Consider the following 21,672-nt stretch of genomic DNA (forward strand, 5'->3'; position numbering starts at 1 on the left):
GTGTTAGGCCTCTCTCTCTACTCAGCAACTGTTTTCACACAAACAATACAGACATAAACCATTATAATACATTTACACTTTTAAGTTTAGCTGTGCATTGTGAATACGAAGTACATGAGTATATATATTTACATGCTATAACACAATAAGCCATAGATCGGGTGGGGTCGTGGTTCAAGCGCGGGGTCAGAGGTCGGCAGGAAGCGCGCGGGGTCAGAGGTCGGCAGGAAGCGCGCGGGGTCAGAGGTCGGCAGGAAGCGCGCGGTGCTGGCGGCGATGGCAGCAACGCGGCCTCGATCCGCTGCTGCCCTTCGCTCTGCTCAGCTGCAGCTGCTGCTGCCCTTGCTGCTGCCCTCGCTGCTGCTGCTACTGCTGCTGCTGCTGCCTGTGCCCGCGGACGGCACGGAGCTCACGTTCGAGCTGAAGGACAACGCGAAGCAGTGCTTCTACGAGGAGGTGCAGCAGGGAGCGCGCAACACGCTCGACTACCAGGTGCGATGGTGGCGGCGTGGGCTCGTGGTGGTGGTTGTGGTGGCTGTTGTGGTGGTGGTGGTGGTGGTGGTTGTGGTGGTGGTAGTGGTGGTGGTGGTGGTGGTGGTTGTGGTGATGGTCGTGGTGGTCGTGGTGGTGGTGGCTGTGGTGGTGGTGGTTGTAGTGGTGGTAGTGGTGGTTGTGGCGGTGGCTGTGGTGGTGGTCGTGGTTGTGGTGGTGGTTGTAGTGGCTGTGGTGGTTGTGGCGGTGGCTGTGGTGGTTGTGGCGGTGGCTGTGGTGGTTGTGGCGGTGGCTGTGGTGGTTGTGGCGGTGGCTGTGGTGGTTGTGGCGGTGGCTGTGGTAGGTTGTGGTGGTGGTTGTGGTGTAGGGAGCGGTAGCGTAGCTGTTCGCGCACTGCGCCACGAACCAGACGAACCGAGTTCGATTCGCTGCTCGTGGCCACGAACAGCAGTGACGATTATCTCTGAGCCGGTCCTGGGCCTCCTCCCCGAGGTCGACTCAGCCTCAAATGAGTACCTGGGGAGACAAAGGCGGTCGGGTGGGGTGCTGGCCACCTACCCCCTCGTGTGCCGTGCCGGCCTTCATAGGTGCTAAACAGCACTTGCCCCAAGAGTCAGTTTAGGCTACACGGGGGATCTTTGTCTTGGTGGTGGTGGTCGTGGTGGTGTCACTTCAGAGGGGGTTTTCACTCCAGATGATGACGATGGCGATGTTCCGCGGGTGATGTTCTGTACGGAATTATTGGGTTATGAGTGGTGGTGGTTGTGCTGAGGGTGGTTACAATGTGTGTGTGTGTGAGGTGTGGAGGCTATTTCAATTTGGTGTACGTGTGTGGTTGTGAGATGAGATGTCTTTGTTTATTGCTTATCCAGGAGGGCCGATCGAATGACACATTAGCTGGCTTAAAATCTTGATTTGAAGCTTTCGTGACTGCAGGAATCCATACTCTTTGGTTGTTTCGGTAAAGTCACTTAGGTATTTTATACCTACGTGACTTTACTGGCTTAAAATGTCAAGTGTTAAATATGATTCACAATAGGTTTCCATCGCAACGCCCATACGTTTTGTTATTTAGCTAAATCCCAAGATGGGTTTGTGAATCGGGTATCTCGTGTCATCTCCCGATTGGTAGATACTGCTGCAGTGCTGTAGACTTTTGTCACCGCATGTAAAAAGTATTAATGTTATAGCGTCGCTCATAAGCAACGCAATGTGTGTATAAATTTACAATTCATAGTTTACATACAATGCTTCGGTTTTACTTGCTAAAACATTACATTCAATGTTCAGGCCTAGAGGGCCTGGAAAGGCAATTGGCAGTTCCTAAGAAGACCAGCTTGAACTAGGCCATTGTGAAACGGTAGCCATGAGGCACGGATTAAATTGGCAGTCGAAACCTGTCACTGGAAGGTGTGGACACTTGCTGCCCGCTTGTGGCATTTCCTATTCACCGTTCTTTGTTCATGTTTCTGTATCAAGAGTTGTACTGCACATTTGAGACTCCCCGCAGGGAGCAGTGCACCACAGTGTGTTTGACAATGAGCCTTGGGGATGTCCCACAACGATGTCGCTGTCTGTTTATGCCTACTAAGGGAAAATGCCTTTTACGTGCCCGGCAAAGAGCGTTCGTCACATGTCAAATGGACATTTTTGTCATTTCATACGTGGTGTTCTCAGTTGTGTCTCGAGTGTGCTATCAGCGTCAAGTTATGAGACGAATAATCTATTTGTATCTCCTGTAGAAGAGTCCATGAGCCCATGTTAGAGAACAGAACTGCTCTTCAAATGACCTTTTATCCACACTAGTTGGTAGAACTTGCGCAAAAGAGCGATGTTCATCACGTGACAAACCAGTACGTTTAATTCTCAAGAGTTCGAATTTATGCACGTTGAACTGAAAAACCCAATTTAATATGATGTCTTGATTTGAAGCTTTCGTGACTGCAGGAATCCATACTCTTTGGTTCTTTCGGTAAAGTCACGTAGGTATAAAATAAATAAATCACGACGTTTCGGGCGCAACACAAGCGTCCATCATCAGGTGGAAAAGCGTGGTCTGCTGCTGAGGCAGACTGTTTTATGACCCTTGCGCTACACCCATTTCAAACCTTTTTAAACAGTCTGCCTCAGCAGCAGACCATGCTTTCCCACCTGATGATGGACGCTTGTGTTGCGCCCGAAACGTCGTGCTTTATTTTATTTTATACCTACGTGACTTTACCAAAAGAACCAAAGAGTATTCATGTGATGTGTTTTTTTGTACAGCCATAGGTGATCAGGCTGCGACCATCAACATCACTGCACTTGAGAACTCTGTTTAATCGCAGCAGCCTGGACATACATCCATAATCTCAGCATTGCCAACTCAGCACTGTGATCCTTGAGCCTCCCACCCTCTTAGAAAAAATCCTTATTTTAATTCTTGTATTATGGGTTATGGTGCGGTTCAATGCTGACCCAGTTGAACCTGTCATCTCACTGAACTTGTGAATTAGATTTAATCACATGCAGCTGAATCACTATATTCAAACCCATGATCCGAGAGGTGCCCATGTCATTACTCTGACAGTCAGTCTTGGATTCAAAACCAGGACCCACAATGCCAAGGTGGTCAAGGGAAACATCCGTAAGGTCGAGCTGAGGTCAAACCCAGTGTCATGGCTGGTTAAGGCCAGGGGTCCGTTGCATAAAACAACTTTTAAGTACCACAATTGCCTTATATCCTATTTAAATCTGTGTCAAGGGATATTTTAGATTGAGGTTTTTATGAATATGAATCTTCGAGGTTGAAGCTATTGTCAAGGCTTTTAAGTCAGTTCTCGGACTGAGGCGAGTAACCCCAAGGCCAAGGACGGAAGCTGAGAAAAATTCTCGAGCCGGCCTCGAGAAAGCGAAAGACCGGTGCGGACCCAGTACCGCTGACATTTGATTGCACGTTTATTTGACGCAGGTGATCACGGGCGGGAACTACGACGTGGACTGCCGCGTGGAGGGGCCCACCGGCGAGATCCTGTACAAGGAGATGCGCAAGCAGTACGACAGCCACGTGTGGACCGCTGAGAAGAAGGGCATCTACGCCATCTGCTTCAGCAATGAGTTCTCCACCTTCAGCCACAAAACCGTCTACTTTGACTGGCAAATCGGGGACGAGAAACCCGTGGGCAAGGCCAGCACAAATGGAGCAGTCTCACTCACACAGGTGACAGCTGTGGAAGGCGACGTTCGTTAGATGCCAAACAATTATATTTCCTCAGCCTTCGCGACCCGATAAGTTGTCTTAATTTTGAATTACAAATTTATAAAAAATAAATCTGTTCCAGTTTTTTATGTTTTTATTCGATCGTCATCAAGGGCTTGTTTGTACTGTCTTGTATTTACTGTCTTGTTCTGTACATCTAGTCTGCCCTGTTAGTCTAGTTCTGTCCATATTGTTTATATTTTATCATTCTGTCTTGTTTTGTTTGTTCCATGAGCCTTAAGGAAACATTTGCATAAAACCTCCCTATATTGATAATAATCAGTTCTTGCATGCACGATGTGCTTTTATCTTGAGTGTGTGTGGAGGCAGTGGGGTAGTGGTTAGCTCCACACAGTCATGCCCTCCCTTCTCGATGCTTCTGAAATGTGGACTCCCCGAATGGAACATCTGCGCCGGTTAGAAACATTCAGGCTGGCCTGCCTACGATCTATCTTGGATTTAACCTGGTTAATGACCGGACACAGGAAGACTTCTTCTCAATTCTGGCAAATCGCCTAATGATGTTGGTTGTAATCACCAGCGAAACATCATACTCAAATTGTAAATATTGTGGGTTTACTCTCCAACACACCGGTGTGCTGAAGTAGTTATTAATTGAAGCTTTTAGTTTATGTGACAAACTTTACTAATTGGCTGTGTCGGGTGGTGGTTGGTTAATGACATTTACATTTACACAATCTAACCCAAAAAAAACTTTATTACGAGGTTCATGAAGAACGTTACTGGGTAGTTGGAGGCAGTTGCCCTCCAACAACAGCGGAGGGCAGAGGAGCGACACTCACAGCGAGCGGAGCTCCAGGTGGCTAAAACACAGCAAGTTGGCACAGTAGGGGGCACAGGTGGTGCATCTGCCAGTCATTTAAGTCAACCCATGGCACCTGGGTCTGTCCCGTGTATGTATGTTGAACTTCTTTTGCACAGTACGTAGCCAACCGTGCTAATCGGAGGTGCGGGGGAAGAACAACAAACTGCGACCTTCCAGCGGGCTTTTAAAACTTCACATGGCCTCAAAGTGCACATAGCCTGGCACATGCACCATGGTGACATTACCGCCACTTAGTGACAAATGGCAGTTGTTGTTAGGTCTGAACCTGTTGACTTAAGTTTAATTTCTGGCCATGGCAAACACTGGTAACGAGTGATATCTGAACCAGTCTTCTCCACAAGGATTTCTCTGCAACTCTGGCTGTCGCCTGATGATGCTGGTTGTAATTACCAGCGAGACGTACTCGAATTGTAAATGTGGGTTTACTCTCAAAACACCGGTGTGCTAAACTAATAACGAATTGGCATGTTTTGTTACCGTGACAAACCTTACTAATTGGCTGTGTCAGGTGTTGGCGGGTTTAACGATGCATCTATATCTACGCAATCTAACACAAAAAACCTCTTATGGGCAGTCTTACCGCTTCAACAACTCCTGCGCGGTAAACTTGAGTAAACAACCAAACCCCGTGACGAACACGGTGGATTGACAATGGGGCTGCAAAATCTTGTGCATAATGATTTGAATATATTGTCACATACTCTTTGGCTCTTTCTTTGTTTTATTTTAATAAATTCTAACTACGTGACTTTACCGAAAGAACCAAAGAGTATGGCTTCCTGCAGCCACGAAAGCTTCAAATGAAGATACTGTATTGTCACATTTCTAACATTAAACAGAAAAAAGTGTCTCCAGCTACGCAATCATTGTGCACATTAACCAACTGTATGTGGCTATCTGGTGCTCGTGCCACACTTAAGGTGTTGAGTGCTCATTCTTTTTTCCAATTTTTCAGTACGTGTCTCCTAAATGTTTAAAGTGCTGTTAGACACATCACACCAACGTTGTAGACGATTTTATGATGATTAAAATGAGACGTGTGCGAATGCCGGGTGATTATAGATTCATATTATTGACAATGGAAAAATCAACATTTTCCCGAAGGGAACGTTAATTATGAAAATGATTTGTTCTCCTGTGTAACCAGTACGCTTCATGAATCGAGTTACACTCGGAGACAGAAAGAAGAACATATGGAGCGGAGAAGAAATGCAAATTCGAGGCATATTGTTCAATGTTAAGATATGTGAGCTAGGGCATGTCACTTGAAAAGATGATGGCCAGTTGTTAAGACTCAACAGTGGCAGCCAAAAGAGGAAATGCATCTAACAGCATGTCCATTGTGGAAATGGAGCAATAAAATAATCTGTTTTGCATATGCTCGATGGATTGTTGCATCGGGAGGCCATGAGAGATGGCGATGACTGGAGGAGGCTTTCATCCAGTAGTGGATAGGTCGCGGCTGATGATGGTCCCATACGTGTGTTTATGCGTGCACGTGTTTTTCTCACTTCCCTGCCACCCCGCCTGCCCCCCACGCGACAGATGGAGTCGGCCTGCGTGACGATCCACGAGGCTCTCAAGTCGGTCATAAGCTACCAGACGCACCACCGGCTGGAGGAGGCGCAGGATCGCTACCAGGCGGAGCACCTCAACTCGCGTGTCACGCTGTGGTCGGTGGGCGAGACGCTCATGCTGCTCTCCGTGGTGGTCGGGCAGGTGATGCTCCTCAAGAGCTTCTTCGCGGACAAGCACACGGGCTCCTCGCGGGTCGGCCTCTAGCCCCGACGCGGGGCAGTGCACCGCTCGCTAGGCCGCCCGCACCATTTTGTAGCCCAAATGGCTTATTAAAAAAGTTAAATGTAATGATAATTTTGTTAAATAGGTCTTTTTTGAAGAGCCAAAACATGCATTTTCCAAAAAATAGTTGGCTGTGCTGTTTAGCGCTGCTTTTGTTTGGCTGTCAGCCTGCTTTGGAAACTAAGCCATTGGCTTTGCTCAAAGGTCTGCAGAAAATGTAACATGGGTTATAGTGGTGTCAAAAACTAGAAGGACCGAGTGTGTGTGGTGTAGAGAAGCGCTGATGGTAATATTCATCGCAGTGCCTCCCATACCATGCTCTGGAGGCACATTTACGTAAACACCAACCGAATGGGATACAACGTGGCTGCTGTGGAATATTAAAACGTGTGTGTTGTAGTCACGGCACAGCTGTTGCATTCACTACTAATTTGTGTAAAGGATGGCTATAAATGTCACTCTGTTTGCACTATTTGCTGTTCATCTTACATCTTGGAACGTTGACCCACTGTTTAAATTTTTGGCTGTGAGAAGTCAATAAGTTATTATTTAGAGGTTAACTTAAACAAATATTTATGTTTGCATTTTAAACATGCGTAGGAGTCCCTCGAGTTCCCAGCCAGATGCGGTAGTTAAATAAGTTGCATTGGCTAAAGATATTGGTGGACAAAACTTTCGTTTGCAGTATATTACCAGCATGTTTTGATTTTGTTGCCAGGGTTGTGATATTAAATGCTTGTATTATTTGGTGTGTTCTATTTTACATAGTTTTGTGAGTGTGGAATTTAGCGGTTTAATATTGATGTATTTTAATTTGGTCAATGTTGTGTTTTCTCCGTGATATTTTGATAGGAAGCTTTTATTTGGATTTGATTCGCGGACAGATTTCCACTTTCTAATTTTCCCGGTATAATTCCAAATTATGAACGTCGCTTATGTAATGAAATTCACATTTCAGACAACAGTTTTTACATTTCGCATTTGCAATGTTGACATTCATCAAAGGTTTGGCTATATTGGCGAAAATCTGACTCATCTTTCTGCAAAGCATTGTGACCTTTTTATCAAATGTCAACAGCCCTAACACGACCTTAAAAAATGCTTTATTCTGTTTCATATGTTTGGGTTTTGATCACAGCAAAGGTCACTCTACTGCTCCTTGCTACTGAGAGAGAGCTCATTGTACTTCGCAGTCACCTTTGATGTTTGATGGCATTATCATGGCCATGGCTACAGTGAGTGACCCAGGTGAATTTCCTGGTGAATTTGGTGAAACCGGTAATAAAGGTGCTTGTCAATGGGCGTTACACTCCTCCTGTCAATCGGCCGTGGAATGCAGAGCACATTCACCAGGGCCCAAGTTGATGAATGAAAGAATACATTTTATTGATTTAAAGCAAGGGTTATGTTTTCAAGAAAAATATCATATCTCATGATAAAAAAAAACCTGGATCTTCGTCCACCATCTCCGAAAAATAATATGACACGCTCACCGTATATAAAAACGCTAGTTGGTTGGAGCGAGTGGGTAATGTTTAAATATTAAATATGTTCACGTTAACACATCAGATGGCTTGTGAGCGACCATTTGCTACACTAATCAGCTGGGGCGAGTTAGCACCCAGCTTGGATCTCCACAAAAGGGACAATTAATTACGAAAGTCGTTTGAGTGGTTTTTTGGCTATTTATGTTAAATAACTCTTTTGGTACTGTGCAGTTACTGGATGCTGCTTATGTAGCATACATAAGCATCTTAACCACAACAGCATTCATTGTTGCCTCCAACCCAAACCCATGCTCAAGGTGCACCCTGACACAAGCCCAGTGTTAGATGCCCTCTAGTGCTCAGACATCGAAAGCATCCCGAAGAAAGACATCTGGGCCTAATTGGGTTGAGGTTCATCTCGAGTGTAAGCCCAAATATCTGTTGCACTGTCGAGCTGAGCAATAAGATGCATTGTGGTCAATTGAAGTACTGTAAAATGTACCATGTCAGCAGATAACCTGTGTACTGTACTCTCAGAGTGCAAGTAAAGTTTTGACACTTCTATTACTGTGTTAAGATGCTTTATTGGTCTGCTGTGTAAAATATACTTAGAGTAGACACTCAACAAAACAGTACTGTCATTGTTAAACACAATCCATACACTTAGATATCCAAGACCAAAGACCGTTAACATGATTCCGATATAATTTTTAACAAGATTTATAAATAACCTACTTGTGTTATTAATTTTAAGTGTTTCCAACAGCTCTGCCCAGACCCAGCTTTCAGGTTAACTTTTCGACCCAACTATTGTTTCATGGGTGATTTGTAAACCTGTGCCCTCGGTCAACAAAGTGCCTCGTACAAAAACAAAGTTCCTTCTACACTCTCGCATCTCTTCCAATAATACACTAGGATACCGCATTGCACAGTCCCACACGTTCCCAGCACAGCAACGCAACCCCTTCCCCTTTCTCTCAATAGCCACGCATTTTACATTTCGTATGCGAAGATATCTTTTAAGGTTACAGAAGGATATTGCAGGGGTGGTCACGTTTCGTTCCCGGATTAAAATCGGGAGTTGCCTAGTCACCAGATCCATCTCCGTGCGTGAGCAGCAGCTTCATCTGCTCCACCTGCATGGAGTGGCGCCTTGGGAATTTTTTCTTGCCCTTCACCTCTTGGTGGCTCGGCGAACAGGGCAGCGTCGGCACCCCAGGTTTGACCGAAATCTGCGGTTGTTTGCAAAATCCCGGGGTTGCCTCGGAGGTGCTCGCACTAGCAGTTGGAGTCACGCTGATGGGTATAGGAGGCAGGATACTGGGCCGACTGTGCGACAGTTGCTCCATGAGGACGTTCGCACCACCGGACCCTCTGCGCTCGGTGCTCGCAGCGACCAGAGACATCTGTTCCGCCGGGAACCCAACTCCACCAGACCCCCGCCTCTCGCCGCTCGCTGGAGCCATCGGTGGCCACCAGCCATCGAGCGAATCACGCGAGCTTGACATGTGCCGTTTCCTTTGCTCCATCGCAAATCTCCCCGCCAAGGTATGTATTGCCATCGGCTCCGCCTGCAACTGCGTGTCGGAATGGTAGTGGTTAATGCCCAGCTGTCTCTGCCGCAGGATTTCTTGCAGGCTGCACACGGGTGGAAGCGTCAGGGTCTCTGTGAGTTCTTCCATGGGAAGGGTGTTCCTTCTCGCCATCTGCGGCGACCTGTGACACATGGACGACGCTGCTCTGCTGGAAGGCGGCCGCCTCTCGGCCGTGTATGTGCCCAGAAAGGTGTCGTCCGCCACATCCATGCTGAAGTGTCTGGCGAGCACGCTCGACCTGCTCGTGAGCAAAGAGCTAAAGCTGGAGGAGAGTTCCTCGTCCAGAGACACGATCGCCTTCTTTGCGTCCTCGCCATGAGCCACCGTCTTTTGTAGCTGCGGCAGCAGCTTGGGCGTTCCGCAGTGCTTCGGTGTACCCTTCCTGCCGCAGACGCCGGCTGCCGGGAGGCTCATCAAGGACTCGTCCTCCGTTGCGGTGGCCAGCGAGTTGGAGAACGTGGGCCGCAGCTCGATGTCGGAAGGGGACATCACCGGGGCGAACCGATCGTCAAAGTCCGCGGGCGAAGGCGGCACGTTGAGATACTGCTTCGTGGTCTTGCCGCCCGAGGCCGACTTGTCGGTGGTGATGATGATCACGTCCTTACCCTTGGCCTTGCAGGCGTCCAGCAGCACCTTGAGGGTGTCTTTGTCGTCCGTGTTGATGGCGTAGACGAGGGCCGAGGCTCCCGAGCGGTCCTCAAGGCTGGGGTCGGCGCCGCCGGCGAGCAGCAGCTGCGCCAGCTCGGCGCCGGCTCCGGCGATGCACGCGTGCATGAGCGCGCTGCGCCCGCACTTGTCCTGGATGTCGGGGTCGGCGCCGTTCTCCAGCAGATAGGCCACCATCTTGGCCTTGGCGGCGCTCTGCGCGTCGGCGTGCCGGCTCGTGCAGGCCACCATGAGCGGCGTCTCGCCGCGCTCGTTGCTCTCGTTGATGTAGGCGCCACCCTCGAGTAGGAGGCGCGTCAGGCGCAGGCGGCCGAGCAGCACGGCCCTGAGCAGGGTGCTGCCGTCCGTGCGGATGCCCCCGCACTCCTCCATGTTGCTGCAGCCCCCCCTCGCCCCACCCGCTGGGATTAGTCTCGCCGTGCGGTGGCCGGGCCGATGGGTGTGCGTGTGTTGGTCGCCAGGGGTGAGCTGTGTCGGTGGTGGGTAGTTCACTGTTGCGGATGATAAAAGCAGCAAATATGCATGTGAACAAGACCGATGTGTGAGTGCAAGCCACCGTCATGAGATCGTTTATAGATCGTCATCACAATCTATACATTTTCCAGAAATGTGTATCATCCATCCATTGTCTGTCAATCACCCATGATCCATCCATTATTCATGATCCACTCATGATTCAGCAATTGTCTGTCATCCAACCATTACCCAGCATTCATCCTTTATCGAGCAATCATCCATCCATCATCCAACAATTTCAGTAATAATCATCAAGCATGATCATCTATCCATTATCATCTCATCACAATCATCATTAAATATAAATATGATACTAAATAGTTGCTTCAGGTGCCAAGCCACAGTATTCCCCTTTAAATGTTCAATACTTTGAAACCAATCTCTGACCTTCAACAAACTACGTAAGTTTAATAAATCGCAGTAAAATCTTAATCACAGTGAAATAGCACTTACGTGGCTTAAACATGTTGGCTATTTTTGGTCATTTATTTACTGTTCATGGTTAGCTTCTTAAATTAATATTTATATTACGTTCATGCTTAACTGTCTTTCACAAAGTCATCACGAGATTTAAAAACATTTATATGTAGAACCTGAATAAACAGTCATGACAGAGGAGGGCACGTGAACTGTCGTGCGAGTGAGGCTTTGCATGTCCAGGGAATGCGCCCTCTGGGTCGTTCTTTCTCCCCAAACAGGGGCTAGTTACCCTTCCCTGTTCCGAGACGTCTGCAAGTTGTAGGGTGGGTTGTCCCGTTCACCGCTGAATCTCAGAACGCGCAAGTGGTTCAGCTTTAATTGTGTTTAGTGAGGCATAGCACTGTTGTTTTTAAAGAGAGTGTACTCACCGCAGAGAACTGTAGCGACACGACCGCACTATAAGATAGCTGGAGCCAAACTGTGCCACACGCCCTCCCCCATGGCCTTGTGGGAGCCTCGGTCCTGATAAAGTTGTTTTATTTTCGTTTTTTTAACGAAAAATTGATGACATACGTCATCGCAACGGGAAAGGGTATGGTGTAACGGGTTCCATTTCTAACTAAGGGTGGGATCTGTAATTAGTTTATTAGCAAAACCGCAATGTGGAAAAGCAATATTTTTCGACAATTTTATACGTTTCGCTGGAGATGACATCCAGGATCATCGGATGACAACAAAAACTCAGCTCCCACGCCAGAGCTGAGTTTTTTTTTATTTTGAAAATTTTAAATCATACATCCATAACACTCTAACCCACTAAACACTAATTATGAATCATAATATTGAAAGTGAAAGTTTACGTATGAAATTAAGCCATTGGGGGTGGATATTATGAAAGTTAAAATAATTCATGAGCAATAATTATAATCACATCCTAGTGGGCGTGTGATCAAAACAGTTGTACATAAGCTCGGCAGCTGTCCAATATAAGCACCATCTTCGTATATCTAGTTTAAATCGCCCATTGGTCAAAAATAAAAACATAAAAATAAAAATCGGATAACATGTTTCCTTTTACAGCGCAACAAAAACGAGTGGCCTCGGTGGCCAGTCATGCACAGCCAGGCTCTCTGATTAGCCCTAATTAATTACATTTGGAGACAATTTAAATGGGAAAGGGCCAGACACAGCTCTGCGTGGTGTGTGTGTGGTGTGGGTGCGTATGTGGTGTGTGTGTGTGCGTGCCCTTTCTGTGTCCTCGTGCAGCCACGGTCACCACTTTCGAGTGGCCGACCCGAGTCCCCAATTCGCGCGCTGTGAGTCTCGACCACCGAGTTTGGCAAACATTGCTCACACCTACGCGCTGTTCTAAACACACTGCGCTCTGTGGGCCTGGTTTAACACGTCCGATATTCTTTCTCTCATGCTTTTTATTGCTCATTCGTGCCAACATCTTCATTACCAACGAATGCGGAAAGACTGCCAAGACCGTGTGTTTTTGGCTGTTTCAGCTATTTGTGAATCTGGCCACGAGAGTGAACATGTGTAAGCTTGACAGATGTGACAACCAGCAGTAGTTCCATATATAAATCGTCATATCGTGTGTAAGCCTGTACAGGGCACCCTAAATCTTACGTTTGAATCATCACAATACGGCACATGTATTGTCTACCTTTATCTGGAGCAAATATAACTATGCATTTCTCAAACTTTCACCTTACAGATATTGTATTAAATATGCACATACACAGCTCCATAATGTCTGGGGGTGGGGACTGTAGGTGCTGAAGGCTCAACCTTCTTAATTTCTTATCGTCAAGTCAAAAATCGTGGGTACAATAATCCAACGCCAGTGGCAGTTTATCCTCAAAGTTTGCCAGGTCGTCGATCACCCATATCCATAAATTAAATGTGCCCGTGCATGTCTGTTTTAGTGAATCGGCAAACGCGGACTCATTCTGTAAGTGTTTGCAGTAGCTCTGCAATAATTTGAGGGGGCAGGACAAAATGTAAACAAAATGTAAACATAGATCAAATCGTTACTCGTTCTGATGAACGTTTTGCATTTGTTTAAACCTGTTTAACATTGCCTCTGTCGTGCCCCCACCCCCCCCCCCCCGTTTTTGGAGAGCCCCCCGTTTAAGCAAGCTCATACAACAGGATTGTACATACACTCAAATCTGCTGGTGTGTGTGAGTTGTATTGAGTGCTGGAGGTGAGTAGGTGCCGTTACCTGCTGCCTTGTGGGAGCCGTTGCAGGGAGAACTCGCTGGAGGTGCAGGTGCCCAGCGCGTGCCCCGCTCGATGTGTAGCGAGACCACTCGCCCAGCTGACAGCTCACGGTCTAACACCACATCCGTGATGAATAATAAATATACCCACCTTCACACGCTGTCACGATAGCGCTGCCAGGTGATGACTGTGGGTGACGGGAAGGGGCTAAGCGTATCAACGCGACACACGCTTAAACCGAAGACAGCCAATTAACCCATGGCCTCACTCAGCCCACAAACTCAAATATCTCATGGCCTCAGATAACCCATGGTCTCACTCAAGTAATGGCCTCAAACATTTAATGCCTTCAAACAACACTGCTCGAATTAATGTATTACCTAAAATATCTCAGGGCTTCAAATAACCCATGGCCTCACGGAGCTAACGGATCTAAATATTTAATTACCCAAATTTACTCATTACTTGAATTAACAGTGCGAAATATTTCATGACCTCAAATAACCCATGGCCTTGCTCTGACAATGCCCTCAAATATTTAATGACCTCAAATTACCCATCTCTTGAATTAAATCTCTACCTACAATATTTTATGACTGCAAATATCCCATCGTTTCATTCAAACACAAACTCAAATATCTCATGGCCTAAAATAGCAGATGGTTTTACTCAGGTAATGACCTCATAGAGTTAATGGCCTTAAATCAGAATGGCCTCAAACGACTAATGTCTGAAATTAATTCACGACGTAAAATATGTAATGGTTTCAAATATCCAGGTTTTCATTAAATTCTAAACTTAAAATATCTCATGGTTTCATATAAACCATTGCCATACTCGTGTAATGGCCTCAAATATTTCACAGCCTCAAAGATTTTTTTCTTCGATTCATGACCTAAAATATCTTATGACCTCGAATAACCTGTGCCCTCAATTAATGGCCTCATGTCTTTTGGCCTCAAAAATCCATGGTGTCTCAAAACCTCACTGAGATTCATCTCATAGCATGGCTCCATTCATCTGCTGTCCTCAAGTAATCATCGCCTCCATCATTTCACGGTCTCATGGAACTCAATATTTCCTATAACCCACCTCGCCCTTTAACGAACGATCTGAAATATATACCTCTTGCACTATTGTTAGGTCTGTTTCGGTTTCTTAATTTAGCCAACGTTTGCCAATATGGCTCCCTAATTTGTTGGGGCATTAGCCACAATCCACTCAAATCCCTGTGTGGGTGGATAAAACGAATACCACTATTGGGAAGTCAAATGCGGTTGTCCTATGGATATACTCGCCCAGCCATAGGAATGTAGAATTTCTGCCAGTAACTTCAGATCTATAAACGGGATATGAGCACCAATCCCTCAATGTTCATTTGAGTAGAACACAACTGATTTTTGTGTTGCAAATAAACACGGGTTATCTCCTTAAGACCGGAAGCAGGTGGATTGCTTCACTATTCTGGAAAATCGCCCAATGATGCTGCATGTAATTACCAGCGAAACGTCGGACTCAAATTGTAAATACTCTATTGGTTCATCTTCTTGGTTCTTTCGGTAAAGTCACGTAGAAGGGAAGTAATAAAATAATAAAAATAAAACATAATAAAACAATTCTCACGACGTTTCGGCCACAACGCAAGCAGCCGTCCTCAGGTGAAAACCAGGTCCGTCGAGGCGACAGAGTCTGAATGAAACAGCACACGAGCTTGGAGCATATATATAAGCTGGGCGCATTGACAAAGGAATTTGCATATCAAAAGGAATTTAGCATATTTATGGGAAATGCAGGAATGTGATTAGTACTGCATATGCATGTGCATTATGCAGGATTAACAGCATCAAAGGGAGCTGCAGTTACTGCTGCTGCAGCCGTTGCTGCTGCTGCTGCAGTTTCTGCTGCTGCTGCAGTTGCTGCTGCTGCTGCAGTTGCTGCTGCTGCACTTGCTGCTGCTGCTGCACTTGCTGCTGCTGCTGCAGTTGCTGCCTTATCCATTTTAATATAACACTATGTATTATTCTACCCACCCTAATGTGTATCATACTGCTATATGTTTACTGTACAATTACGACACCATACATTACTCTGCACACTGCACCATGCCAGTGAGTGGAACGCGGTCTGAAAGTCACCGTAAACGTGAACACAATCAGTTAAGATCCGAAATGGTTTATTACGTCCTTCCAATGATTGCTAAGCCAGAATCCATCTTCTCGGTTGAAATTGTCTCTGTGTTTGTATATGTGGATCGCCTCATGAACGAATCTCTCATGATAGCCAGATGGCTTGCAGAGAACCTCTGTCTTGGAGAAGTCAATGTCATGTGAGCCCACTGAATTGTAACAGTGATCTGCCACGGCTGAGGTGTTTGTCCTACCGTGTTTCAGGTCTGCCTTATGTTCACGGATGCGGTCCGAGACATGTCGTTTGGTTTCTCCAATGTAACTGCTACCACAGAGGCAACTTAGTTTGTAGACGCCAGGGTACTGTATGTCTGGAACCACATCTTTTACAGACGGGACCAGATCACGGATTTTATGTACTGTGTTGAATCGGACCTGGATCTTGTGTTTAATCAGGATTTTGGAGATCTTTTTTGTGACCCCAGCAATGTAGGGTAAGGTGATGGTCTTGAAAGGCTCCTCAACAGGATCCTTCTTGATGGTTGGAGTGATGGCTTTGCGGATTGTGTAGTCGGAGTAACCATTAGCCTTAAGAGCTTGGCGTACGTGTTTGAGTTCACTGGAAATGTGTTCATGGTCGGAGATGCATTGGGCTCTATGATATAGAGTCTTGATGAGGGAATTCTTCTGGGATGGATGGTGGTGGGAATCCGGTTTTAGATAAGCATCCGTGTGGGTGGCTTTCCTGTAGACAGAGTGGCTCATTGAACCATCAGGTCTCCTTTTGATTAGGACATCCAAAAAGGGTAGCTTGCCATCATTTTCGACTTCCATGGTGAATCTGATGGCTGGGTGTATGGAATTGATGTGGTCGAGAAATTGGTCTAGAGCAGGCCGTCCATGTGGCCAGATGACAAAAGTGTCGTCTACGTACCTCTTCCATAAGGTCGGGCGTAGAGTGGCAGTCTGGATGGCGTCCGTCTCAAATTTCTCCATGAAGATGTTGGCTACAACCGGAGATAGGGGGAGCCCATTGGGGTGCCCTCAATTTGCTTGTAGAAGGTTCCATTCCAGGTGAAGTATGTATTGGTTAAGCTGTGTCTCACCGGGGGGGGTACCCCAGCATTCAGTCCTTGATGAACCAAGTCTTCAATGATTGCGATGGTGTCAGGCACAGGCACCTTGGTGAACAAGGAAACCACATCAAAACTGACAAGCAGGTCGTCTGGGGACAGGGCAATCCCCTTGATTGTCGATACCAGGTCAGTAGAGTTTAGTACTGCAGAGGTGGGTTTTCCAGTGAAAGGCCGTAGGATTTCGGACAAAAAACGAGCCAGTTTGTAAGTGGGGGAGTTGATAGTAGAGACAATGGGACGAAGAGGTGTATCTTCTTTATGTATCTTTGGCAAGCCGTACAATCTTGGTGGCCTGGCTGCAGAAGGTTTCAACGAGAACTGTTTGGTCTGATCAATTAATGCGGTTGAAGCAGAAATGATGTTGTTGGTTTTGGAGACGAGGCTGTTGGTGGGGTCTCTTTTTATTTTTGTATAGCTGCCATCGTTGAGTAGTTCTTGAATTTTGTTGTTGTATTCTATTTTGTCCATGATGACAGTGGCATTGCCTTTGTCGGCTGAGAGGATGACAATGTCATCCCTCTTTTTTAATTGAGCTAATTCAAAACGCTCATCTTTGCTGATGTTGCTAGCTGGCATCTTAGCGTTTTTGAGGGTTACAGAGATTTCAGATCTTGCTACGTCTGCAGCGATGTGACTCAAGCTCTCAAGGGCTTGAGTCACATCGCTGCAGACGTAGCAAGATCTGAAATCTCTGTAACCCTCAAAAACGCTAAGATGCCAGCTAGCAACATCAGCAAAGATGAGCGTTTTGAATTAGCTCAATTAAAAAAGAGGGATGACATTGTCATCCTCTCAGCCGACAAAGGCAATGCCACTGTCATCATGGACAAAATAGAATACAACAACAAAATTCAAGAACTACTCAACGATGGCAGCTATACAAAAATAAAAAGAGACCCCACCAACAGCCTCGTCTCCAAAACCAACAACATCATTTCTGCTTCAACCGCATTAATTGATCAGACCAAACAGTTCTCGTTGAAACCTTCTGCAGCCAGGCCACCAAGATTGTACGGCTTGCCAAAGATACATAAAGAAGATACACCTCTTCGTCCCATTGTCTCTACTATCAACTCCCCCACTTACAAACTGGCTCGTTTTTTGTCCGAAATCCTACGGCCTTTCACTGGAAAACCCACCTCTGCAGTACTAAACTCTACTGACCTGGTATCGACAATCAAGGGGATTGCCCTGTCCCCAGACGACCTGCTTGTCAGTTTTGATGTGGTTTCCTTGTTCACCAAGGTGCCTGTGCCTGACACCATCGCAATCATTGAAGACTTGGTTCATCAAGGACTGAATGCTGGGGTACCCCCCCTGGTGAGACACAGCTTAACCAATACATACTTCACCTGGAATGGAACCTTCTACAAGCAAATTGAGGGCACCCCAATGGGCTCCCCCCTATCTCCGGTTGTAGCCAACATCTTCATGGAGAAATTTGAGACGGACGCCATCCAGACTGCCACTCTACGCCCGACCTTATGGAAGAGGTACGTAGACGACACTTTTGTCATCTGGCCACATGGACGGCCTGCTCTAGACCAATTTCTCGACCACATCAATTCCATACACCCAGCCATCAGATTCACCATGGAAGTCGAAAATGATGGCAAGCTACCCTTTTTGGATGTCCTAATCAAAAGGAGACCTGATGGTTCAATGAGCCACTCTGTCTACAGGAAAGCCACCCACACGGATGCTTATCTAAAACCGGATTCCCACCACCATCCATCCCAGAAGAATTCCCTCATCAAGACTCTATATCATAGAGCCCAATGCATCTCCGACCATGAACACATTTCCAGTGAACTCAAACACGTACGCCAAGCTCTTAAGGCTAATGGTTACTCCGACTACACAATCCGCAAAGCCATCACTCCAACCATCAAGAAGGATCCTGTTGAGGAGCCTTTCAAGACCATCACCTTACCCTACATTGCTGGGGTCACAAAAAAGATCTCCAAAATCCTGATTAAACACAAGATCCAGGTCCGATTCAACACAGTACATAAAATCCGTGATCTGGTCCCGTCTGTAAAAGATGTGGTTCCAGACATACAGTACCCTGGCGTCTACAAACTAAGTTGCCTCTGTGGTAGCAGTTACATTGGAGAAACCAAACGACATGTCTCGGACCGCATCCGTGAACATAAGGCAGACCTGAAACACGGTAGGACAAACACCTCAGCCGTGGCAGATCACTGTTACAATTCAGTGGGCTCACATGACATTGACTTCTCCAAGACAGAGGTTCTCTGCAAGCCATCTGGCTATCATGAGAGATTCGTTCATGAGGCGATCCACATATACAAACACAGAGACAATTTCAACCGAGAAGATGGATTCTGGCTTAGCAATCATTGGAAGGACGTAATAAACCATTTCGGATCTTAACTGATTGTGTTCACGTTTACGGTGACTTTCAGACCGCGTTCCACTCACTGGCATGGTGCAGTGTGCAGAGTAATGTATGGTGTCGTAATTGTACAGTAAACATATAGCAGTATGATACACATTAGGGTGGGTAGAATAATACATAGTGTTATATTAAAATGGATAAGGCAGCAACTGCAGCAGCAGCAGCAAGTGCAGCAGCACAGCAAGTGAAGCAGCAGCAACTGCAGCAGCAGCAGCAACTGCAGCAGCAGCAGAAACTGCAGCAGCAGCAGCAACTGCTGCAGCAGCAGTAACTGCAGCTCCCTTTGATGCTGTTAATCCTGCATAATGCACATGCATATGCAGTACTAATCACATTACTGCATTTCCCATAAATATGCTAAATTTCTTTTGATATGCAAATTCCTGTGTCAATGCGCCCAGCTTATATATATGCTCCAAGCTCGTGTGCTGTTTCATTCAGACTCTGTCGCCTCGACGGACCTGGTTTTCACCTGAGGACGGCTGCTTGCGTTGTGGCCGAAACGTCGTGAGAATTGTTTTATTATGTTTTATTTTTATTATTTTATTACTTCCCTTCTACGTGACTTTACCGAAAGAACCAAGAAGATGAATCCCTGCAGTCACGAAAGCTTTAAATCGAAACTCTATTGGTTCTTTCTGTAAAGTCACGCAAGGTAGAAAAATAAATAATAAATCACGACGTTTCGATCGCAACACAAGCAATCGTCATCAGGTGAACAAGAACGGGCGGCTGCAACAAGAGGTTATATATAGGTCTGAGGTGGGTGTCACCGAAGGGTAAGTAGGCGGGGTCAGAGATGGAAAGGAGTCCCGTCGCCGCACGCACACACAGCAGCTGCGTTAAAGGCAGAGATTGGCATGTCAATGCTAACGAGTTTAATGGGAAGATCGCATGTCTGTGTCAGAGGACCGGGAATAGCGCCACCTCGTGGACAACACAAGCTGCGGCATTAGCTGCTGCACAGTGAGAGGCCAGCGTATCAACACAAGAGACCCACCGTAGCAGTGGCCGTGCCAGTGAGACATACAGCTTAATAAACAGCGAGAGCTACCGTTACATCGAGATAAAAGGGAGCAGCGGTAGCTATGTTGGTGAGACCTTAGTCTGTTAATGTAAAGACATTTTACAAGGTGATGTAATTCAGAGTTTGAAATAACAGATAAACAACAGCAGGAAGGATGGAAACATCACAGCAAGTTATGACTTTACCTGGTTATTGACATCCTTCGAATGAGTGCTCAGTTTGTACCCATCTTCTCGGGTGAAATTGTGTCTGTTTTTATATATCTGGATGGCTACATGGACAAATCTTTGATGGTAGCCCGAAGGTTTGCAGAGTACCTTGGTCTTGGAAAAAACAATATCGTGTTAGAACCGTGATCAGCCACGGCAGAGGTATTGGTTCTGCCGTGTTTCAAATCTACATTGTGTTCGCGAACACGATCCGAGACATGTCTTAGTCTGTAGACACCAAATCAAGATTGAACCGCCTCTACGGGGAGGATTTCCACACAACTCAGATATGACTTCAACCGAGAAGATGGATGCAACATTTAGCAATCTTTGGAAGGACGTTGATCAACCAGGTAAAGTGTTAACTGTTGTGTTGGCCCACTCTCTGAGTTGCATTACATTTCTAAGTTTGCTAAGTTTGATCTTTTTTTTTTATCTTTTCTCTCTATCACCTTGTTCCCTCTGTAAATTTCACCGCCACCCTCTCGCCCGTTACGGCAGTCCCTACCCTCCCTGCCCCCCTCGGATTAGCCGATGTATGCTCGCTCTGCGATCTTATATTTAATTGCAAATTCCATCCCTATCCCCGCCTACTTACACTTGGGTTGTACCCACCACAAACATATATACCCTTTGGTTGCAGTAGCTCTCTCGCTACATTTATTCCTGCCCTAGCAGTCCGCCTGCTGTATTGTTTCACCTGAAGACGATTTCTTGTGTTGCGATCGAAACGTCGTGATCTATTAGTTATTTTTCTACCTACGTGACTTTACCGAAAGAACCAAAGAGTATGGATTCCTGCAGTCACGAAAGCTTCAAATCAAGATGAATAATATTGGTCGTGAAAGCCTGCGTGTTAAACGGTCAATCAGGTTAATGACGGTTCAAGACACGGGCTGCATTCAGTAGCACCCTCTGCTGTATCGTTGAGTATCTCCTTCAATGTACCGTGTCCTAAATCTTGACTTAAAGCTTTTGTGATTGCAGGAATTCATACGCTTTGGGTCTTTCGGTAAAGTCACGTAGATAGAAAAATAAAATAATAATAAAAAATCACGACGTTTTGATCGCAACATAAGCAATCGTCTTCATTAACACAGCCGCTGCTGCGAGAGCCATCTCACATTGATATGCTAATCTCTAGAAATACAATGGCCGAGGTATATTCCTTTTAAATTCTATCTCTATCCCCGCCAACTTACCCTTGGGTTGTACCCATCTCAAACCTTTATGAACACATTCCTGCGGAGGGAGCTGGTAGTAACGTTGGGTTGCTCGGTCAATGGCCAGGGTCAACGGCGGCGTGGTGTATTCCGCAATTATGGCCGACTGTGAAGGCGGGCACAAGCCGGCGTGAGTAGGTTAAACGTTGAGTTTTATAAGGGCACCACGGGGTGAGCAGCCCCTCCCCACCCAGCCCCACCCCTCCCACCCCCCACCCAGCCCCTCCCCACCCAGT

At 46.4% G+C, this 21,672-nt stretch overlaps 2 protein-coding genes across 2 annotated transcripts; one reads left to right on the forward strand and one right to left on the reverse strand.

Annotated features, from left to right (window-relative positions):
* The first annotated feature begins 235 nt into the window (after positions 1-235).
* On the forward strand, positions 236-8,428 carry LOC133354098 (transmembrane emp24 domain-containing protein 7-like). Its single transcript, XM_061570671.1, has 3 exons — positions 236-492; positions 3,443-3,691; positions 6,123-8,428. Exons 1-3 carry the CDS (start codon positions 277-279, stop codon positions 6,357-6,359), a joined length of 702 nt encoding a protein of 233 aa, XP_061426655.1. The 5' UTR covers positions 236-276; the 3' UTR covers positions 6,360-8,428.
* Positions 8,429-8,566: 138 nt separating this feature from the next.
* LOC133354192 (ankyrin repeat domain-containing protein 34C-like) lies at positions 8,567-10,497 on the reverse strand. The gene has a single exon (XM_061570836.1). The coding sequence runs from the start codon at positions 10,495-10,497 to the stop codon at positions 8,950-8,952; it is 1,548 nt and encodes a 515-aa protein (XP_061426820.1). The 3' UTR covers positions 8,567-8,949.
* Positions 10,498-21,672: the final 11,175 nt, after the last annotated feature.

Source organism: Lethenteron reissneri, chromosome 46, assembly GCF_015708825.2.
Source record: "Lethenteron reissneri isolate LAM-NWPU_2019-01 chromosome 46, ASM1570882v1, whole genome shotgun sequence".
Taxonomy (NCBI): domain Eukaryota; kingdom Metazoa; phylum Chordata; class Hyperoartia; order Petromyzontiformes; family Petromyzontidae; genus Lethenteron; species Lethenteron reissneri.